The sequence below is a fragment of the Helianthus annuus genome, chromosome 3 (genome assembly GCF_002127325.2).
Source record: "Helianthus annuus cultivar XRQ/B chromosome 3, HanXRQr2.0-SUNRISE, whole genome shotgun sequence".
NCBI lineage: Eukaryota > Viridiplantae > Streptophyta > Magnoliopsida > Asterales > Asteraceae > Helianthus > Helianthus annuus.
In genome coordinates this window covers 133,458,595-133,466,172 of record NC_035435.2, presented here as the reverse complement: position 1 = coordinate 133,466,172, position 7,578 = coordinate 133,458,595, and the positions used below count along the sequence as shown (strand labels likewise).

At 33.2% G+C, this 7,578-nt stretch overlaps 1 protein-coding gene across 1 annotated transcript; it reads right to left on the bottom strand.

Annotated features, from left to right (window-relative positions):
- Positions 1-643: 643 nt before the first annotated feature.
- LOC110929674 (kinesin-like protein KIN-14N) lies at positions 644-5,378 on the bottom strand. Its single transcript, XM_035988477.1, is given in 19 exon segments — positions 644-978; positions 1,060-1,269; positions 1,351-1,432; positions 1,851-2,049; positions 2,120-2,232; positions 2,234-2,280; positions 2,408-2,517; positions 2,606-2,744; positions 2,819-2,965; positions 3,053-3,127; positions 3,209-3,418; positions 3,513-3,716; positions 3,801-3,920; positions 4,035-4,057; positions 4,060-4,143; positions 4,229-4,345; positions 4,348-4,372; positions 5,033-5,203; positions 5,206-5,378. Coding segments are annotated over 19 exon segments (2,283 nt in total). The 5' UTR covers positions 5,233-5,378; the 3' UTR covers positions 644-798.
- Between the last annotated feature and the right edge of the window lie 2,200 nt (positions 5,379-7,578).

Here is a 7,578-nt window from a genome sequence, read left to right as displayed (position 1 = left end):
TATCCCCTTGGTAGTTGTTACCAGATGACACATGATAAAAGCGTTTCTCTAGACGATCTGGGATTATGTTCCGTTTTAGGGTTTCTTCATCACCTATAACAATGTCGATAAACGTTGATCGGAACATGCCGCTTAAATCTCAGTTATGTCTCATTGCATTATGACAATACTGACAAGGGTGCTGGTCTTTTCTCCCACTGTGCAAACTTGAAGAATCTCACCATCACACATTGTAGACCGGTGTGCTTGAATGGTTTTAATATATGTCATCTTGGACTATCTAGTCAAACACTTGAAAATGGATATGATCGTGTTAAGATCTTTATCTATTATGTCATCGACCAACTGCTCGAAATTCCTTTCGTTTCCTAACACTTGAAAATGGATATGATACAATCTTTTGTTTATATCGCTAGAGTTCACCATAAGAAAAACATTAAAATGTTGCTTTCTTGACAGATATTGCCTTTTTTATTTTAAATTATGACATTTTTTTACTATAAACAGTGGGCCTGGTTAGCCAATTTACATGATGAGTCTGTCTTATTTTATGTTGGATAATATAATCACGTTTAAGTAGGATTCAAGATTAACTCAAAATGGGTTACTTAAATAGAAAATAATTAACAAAAGTACAAAACTATAAACCAAGAAAATCAATCAAATTATAGTTGTTCCAGCAAATCATTACCTAACTATTGCTCTTCATCTTTCTTTCCAGTATACACATGAACGCCAAACTGTTAGAATCTCAAAAATCTACTACATATCCTGTTGATATTTATGACTGCAAAATCATTAGCCATGACTGAATCGAGCATCCAATTGCTTCACAGAGGTTTGTCTTCGAGGCGTTCCAATCTCGCAAGCATTAACTCTTGCAGCAAACCGAAGAGAACAAAGTGACTCGTTAATAGAGCTCGGTGCAGGAGAAACATTTACCACCATCAAAGTCTTGGAATCACCACCTAAGCAAGGCTGATCAAATTCAAATTCATTAGAAACTTTTAACTAGATAACATAATAATGTATGATAATAAACATTAGATCGATGTGTACCTGAAGAAGATATGTAAGTTTTGAGTTCCTGAATGGCACATGTTCTTCCTTCTTTGCTAAAGCGAATATAACGTCGCTTAACGATGACAAACTTTTGTTAATGGCTTGAGTTTCTTTCAAACGGTCTCCGGTTGACCCACTTTTGGAAAGACGTTCACTACCCGCAAGATCAATAAGGTTAAGAACGCCGTGCACTTGTTGCTCTGTGCTCTACAGCATTAATCAAGACTTCATCATTAGCCAACACAGTTGATAAGATGATATAAAGAAAAAAACCAAAATTTCCGTTACCTCATTAACACCCGTTATCCTCATGGTGAACACAAAATGGCTTCTTGACGATTGTTCGTTCATTTGAGTCATACCCACAGATCTAAAGATAAAAGAGATAATGTATCCAGGTTAGTCTATGTTATGCTATGTTGAACGGGTCATAAGTAAAATCAAAATGACTAGCTTAACTTGAAACGGGTCAAATGGGTCAAAGGTATGTATTTTGCGCATTGAAACTCCTAAATCATTTTAGCCCAAAAAACTACTAATATAATATAACCGGTACGTATTATTAAAAAGAAAACTAGTGTTTTGGGTCAACCCAACACAATGCAACCTGACCCAGCACATTTCAACCCATTCAAAAATTTTGACCCGGTACATAAAAAATTAAAAAAAAAAAAAACCCGGACAAAAAAGTGTTGGGTTCAACCAAGCCGACCCGTTTATATTGATGTGTATTAGGATTTACTAGTTTTGACGTGTAACCAATTTGCCACCTCTAGGTATGCCAATACCTGCTTTGTGCAGCACGGTTTAACAAAAACGAAACTTCTCTACTGCTGCGTACATCAACTACGGTCAGGTCAGAAACATGCGTGTTCCCATTTGCATCATGTTTAATTACATACTGCTTAGTACGCGCTTCGGTTGAACCCGGTCGGTTTATTGTCAACAGATCGCGTATTGTCTCATTATATATTTCCAGCATAGAAAACCTGTAAAACCAATATTTGTGAAACACTTTCTTTGGTAACTAAACGATTAACTTGATTGAAAACTCAAACCTGCATTTCATACTTCCACCCTTGGTTTTGTAGCGTTTGTCTGGACTCAAATATTTGTTCTAACGAACGAGGTATTAATCCTTTATCATCATCATTTCCAGACGTACCATCATTGTATGCGTTTTCCCGACCCTGTTTGACCATATGCAAAGATACAAACCTGAAAAAAAATAATGAAGCCGAGTTATGAGTAGCTCGATTTGGGTTGTGTTTAATCTCATACGGGTCCAAAAAAATGTTGTGGTCAACCCAGCCCGTTAAACGAGATAAAAATGTTTAAAGATTACCTTATAACCATCCAAAGCACTCTGCACAAGCTGTGAGACCTCAACGAACACCTCTTCTTGTGAAGATTCCGGTACAAATACCTTATCGAATACGAAAGAATGTTTTTGCCCTTTTTCACAACAAAACCGTAAATATATAAGCATCAAAACACATGGTCAAATAAGTCAACTCTATAGACAACATAGTCTTTATAGTACCATGTTGCAACAATTCAATGCCGCGACCAAGATTTTCTGTGGTTGTAGGAAAAGAAACCGCCTTTGGTTCATTGTCAGCGGCGTCATCAAGCAATAAAGGTCGTACCCTACAGAAAACTCTTATATTCCCTTTCAATTCCTGTGGCAAAACAAAAGATCGTTATCGTGAACATTTGTTTTTAAAAAATAAAAGAAAAGGAAATTGAAACTTACCAGTATTGTGTTATGCAACTTTTTGCGCAAGGCTTCTCCTTCGACAAGTTTTAATTCTGCCTCGTCTAAACGAAACTGTAACTCGGAGTTAACTCTCTTTTGTTCTTCATATCCTGTTCTTATCTCAAATGCCGATACATCAGACATCTAGAACATAAAAAAGAAATCAAGAATTAGTCAAAATAAGTCAAACTACAAAGTTTTATGTTTGTAAAATATAAAAATCAATGATACCGCTAGTTTATTCTCAGCAGCATCGAGTTTTTCTTGCAATTTCTTTATTTGATCACTTTGTGAAGCACATCTTGCCTGAAAAACAATAATGGTAAATAAAATATGACATTGTTATAAGCTATGACGGATTAAAAAAGAAAAACAACAAATAAGAACCTCGAGCTCGTTTGACTTTGTTGTAAGGTTGCCCAATTCATCTGCTGACTTTCCAGTCAACTCTTTGTATTTCAACACTTCAGCTGATAACTCTTGAACGTGTGACAGCTGGCGATCACGCTCATCTCTCACTTGTTGTAAGTCCAATCTTAGGCATCCAACTTCACTCGCTAACGCGTCTTTAAGCTTCATTGCCTCATCATTACTTTCCTAAAGTAAAATCCACATATATATAAATATTACAAAATATATTTATTAAGATAAGAAAAATGAAATGAAATAATTAAAAGGCGAAAACACCGACTTTAGTAGCAGTCAACTGATCTTGCAAAGAAGTACAGTAGCCTCTTAAGTTGCTGAGGTTCTCCAAAACCGCAACCTTTTCTTTTTCTACGTTTTTAAGGATTTCGTTGGTTTGATTAAGCTCCGCTTGAAGCTTACTGTTGTATTGTTGTAAGCTCGTGTTGTATTCTTGCAGTCTTTTGTACATATCATTAAGTGATAATATCTAAGAACCAAATAAATACGAAAATCAGTTACATTCGATGAGGTTTTTTTTATACTTTTATTTTTTTTCACATATATAAATAACCTTTTGATTAGCACTTGAACTTTCTCTTTGAGCTCTTTCAAGTTCTTCCTTGATGGGAGCTTGTGATCTTTCTACAGACAATCGTGCGTCTTTCTCTTTGTTTAACGATACCATTGCAGCCTGAGATTGAACAATCTTGACCGTTAAAAATATTAACTTCGGCAAAAAAAAAAAAAAAAAAAACTTGTTTTTATACCATGATAAAGAACTTAAGAATCAAGATTCTAACTGTACCAATTTATCGGATTCTTCTTTGCAAGTTTCTCTTGTAAGGCAGTGTAATTCTTGCGCAGCGCGACAATTATCGAATTAAGTTCTTCTTCCTTTTGACCCATTACCATTTCTTGAAGCAATGAATTAGAACAAATAGTTTAAATTATAAATATTGATTTACAATATTAATATTGTTCTTGAAATTATAGTTATACCTATATCATTGCATTTCTTTTCTGCAGTTTCCAACATTTTCCAATGTTTGTCTTGCTCTAATAACAAATCCGCTTCAAGTTCTTGGAACCATTTGATACACATTTTGAGTCTTTTATATAATCAGCCATAGCATCACATTTCTCCTGTAAAAACACAAAATTAAAGTTGAATTTTAACCCGGCCGCAGGGGCAGACCTATAGTGTTACAAGGGGCTACCCCCGTTGCCCCTTGACACTCCGGTGGTAGTGTAAATTTGGAAAATTTTGACGTTTTTTCGATTTCGTTACCCCTTTATTTTGAAACGTTACCCCTATGCGGATTTTCTAGATCCGTCATTGCCCAGGCGACTCGATTGTACAAAAATAAAAGTTGAAGCTTGGGGGGCCACACTTAACGGTCCCTAAATTCTTGGGCTTGACTATGTTCGATTCGTATTTGATTCTTCCTCTCCGATCACAAACTCCTTGAGCTCTCGATCTCTCTAATTTTCTATAGAAATTGTGTGATTTTGTACCTTCTAGAAATAGTTTACAAAATAAGCTTGTGACGCAGCTTGTTACCCGTCTACCTGTCATTCTACTATAAATTTCTTATGATTTTATTTTATCATCCTAATATCACATTTCCAAGCATTGGGATTCTAAGCAAAAAAAAAGTATTATTTATACGAAAACAGCCTCAATTTTAGAATCCGCTTTAGCCCCGAAAAAGGTTAAGCCTACTCTGATTTTGACTTATATTCCGCCGAAAAAATAAAAACAAAAATAAAAATAAAAATAAAAATAAAAATAAATCTACCAACCTTGAGACTGAACTTATTCTTGGGTTTGATCCTCTCACTCAACAATGCTTCAACATCTTCTCTAGTAAATTCAATCCCTCCACAATCCGAACTAGCAATGCTCGCCGGCCCGACCCTGATAATCGGGTCTTGGCCACCATTAACAACTGACAAAACTGTCTTGATGTCACTGTTCTACCACCATTGGCCGGCCCAACCATTGTTTAAAACCACTTTGAGATCTACCCAAAACTTGTAATCTTGTTAATGTTGTTGAACACAAACAAAATAATAATAATTAAGACCCTGAAATTTAGTAACAAAGTGTGAGATACAAATTGATGAATAAAGGTTGAGTTAGGTGATCATGTTATGTTACTTAAAAGGAAAGATTCAGTCAGGGTGGTGGGAGGTAGTGACTGTTAGGTGTGTCCATGAATTGAAATAAAAGCTACCAAGATTGTTGTTATTAAAGTTATTGCTTGTGGTTGCAGGGAAGAATATGTAAGAGTTGATGAACTGTGAAAGTGAAGGTGTTTTTTATTATTTTGAAAAGTTGGTAATCTTGGATTATTGTAATAAACAACAAGATTAGGTGTTTTGGGTTATGGTTTTGCCAAATGGAGCAGGGTTAATTAGATATTTTTTTATAAAGGGTAATAATAATAATAATAATAATAATAATAATAATAATAATATAATAATAATAATAATAATAATAATAATAATATAATAATAATTAATAATAATAATAATAAGTTGAAAATAAAAAAAAATTGCGAACCAATGATTTTTGATGCTTAAAAAATATTAACATTTGAGTTGAAAAAAGTGGGAATTAATGAATTGGTCGATTTACACACAACTCATAAATCAAGTTTTAACAAACATTATAACAGTCTAATTGTATCGATGGTAAATTATAATTTTTGTTCTTTAGATATATAAAATTACACATTTCTTCTACAATCTTCAATAATTACACTAATCATCTTTTACGTTTAGGGGTCCTTCCAACGTTTTGTCTGCTCCACTAGCCTCATTCATTTGATAAATGAAGATTAAAGACGGATATACAATTTCTGACTAAAAATGTGAATTTACTCTTGCTTTAATAACCAATTTGGCATAGCCGATTTTTAGAAAAGAGTTTAAAATTTTATAAATATGATTCGTTAAAGATAAAATATAATTTATTTTATTAGAAATAACCAAATTCATGTATTTTCAAATTGAGAATAATGCATAAATGGTGTTTTGATTTTGAGATATAGAAAAGAAGATTCGAATTTGATTTTAAACATAACCCACGAAAAGCTGATTTTTATAAAAACTAAACTGATGAATAAAACCAAATCAATTGTGTAAAAACCGAATTTAGTCAGTCTAAGTGTATCCAATCCAGGTAAAAGTTCATCAGCTCGACAAAGTTTAAATTTCATTCTCAGAACTTCAAAGAGATGCTTAAAAAACTGAAAAAATATTAAAATTACAACTTTAGTTTCTAGCTTTTTTTTTTCTTTTTTGAAAGGCAACTTCAATTTTTAATAAGCTTATGAAAGTAAAAATATATATTGCATCATAGAAAATGCTCATACAGGCCCAATGGTCAGATATATATCAGTTAGGTAACCTATGTTTTATTGTTGGGTACTTAATACTATACAAGCCCAAGAAAGCATAATTTTGGGGCCAACATTCGCCGTTTTATTTAAGAAACCATTCAGAATTTCAGACATTCAGGTAGGCCCATGGATTCACAGCCCAAAAAAAAAAATTAAAAAAAAAGTGTAGGCCAACAAAGTAAAACAAAATATAAATGGAGATGCGGGTATCGATCCCGTACCTCTCGCATGCTAAGCGAGCGCTCTACCATCTGAGCTACATCCCCGTTACTGTAGCAACATTAATAATGCTTATTAATACTTTTTTTCCTTAAACTTCTATGTTTTAACTTTAAAGCCGATTATATGTATTGGAAATTCTCAGAAGGTAAATAGGAATGAAATATAGGTATACTCTTTTCTGTTCTATTGTGATAACAGTTATATATATTTAAAATGAGATAATATTCATTCAATTTACAACTTGCATTCATTAACTGAAAAAAGAAACTGAAACACACGTATTTATTTTTCTTTGACATTTCAGTTGGCGCTGCGGCAATAGTGTAAATTTTGGAAAAATTTGATGTTTATTTTGACGTTTTTTTTGACGTTTTTTTCGATTCGTTGCCGTTTTTTATAAAACATTACCGCTACGAAGATTTTCTAGATCCGTCACCGGCATTGATGCAAGCTAACATAGTTTCTTTTCATTAGTTGCAAGGTTTTCAGATTTTGAAAAAGATGACACTAAGTGATGAATTAATGAACTCTAGTAAATTCATAGTTTTAATAATTGAGATGATCTAATTCATCTCAATTGTTTCTTGTTATGAATATATCATTTATATTGACTCTTCACATCCTTAACTCCTCATTGTATTTACTCTTATGTTAATGTTGAGCCTATAAATAGAGGCTTTGTATTTCATACATATATGTCAATAAGAAATTCATCTCCAT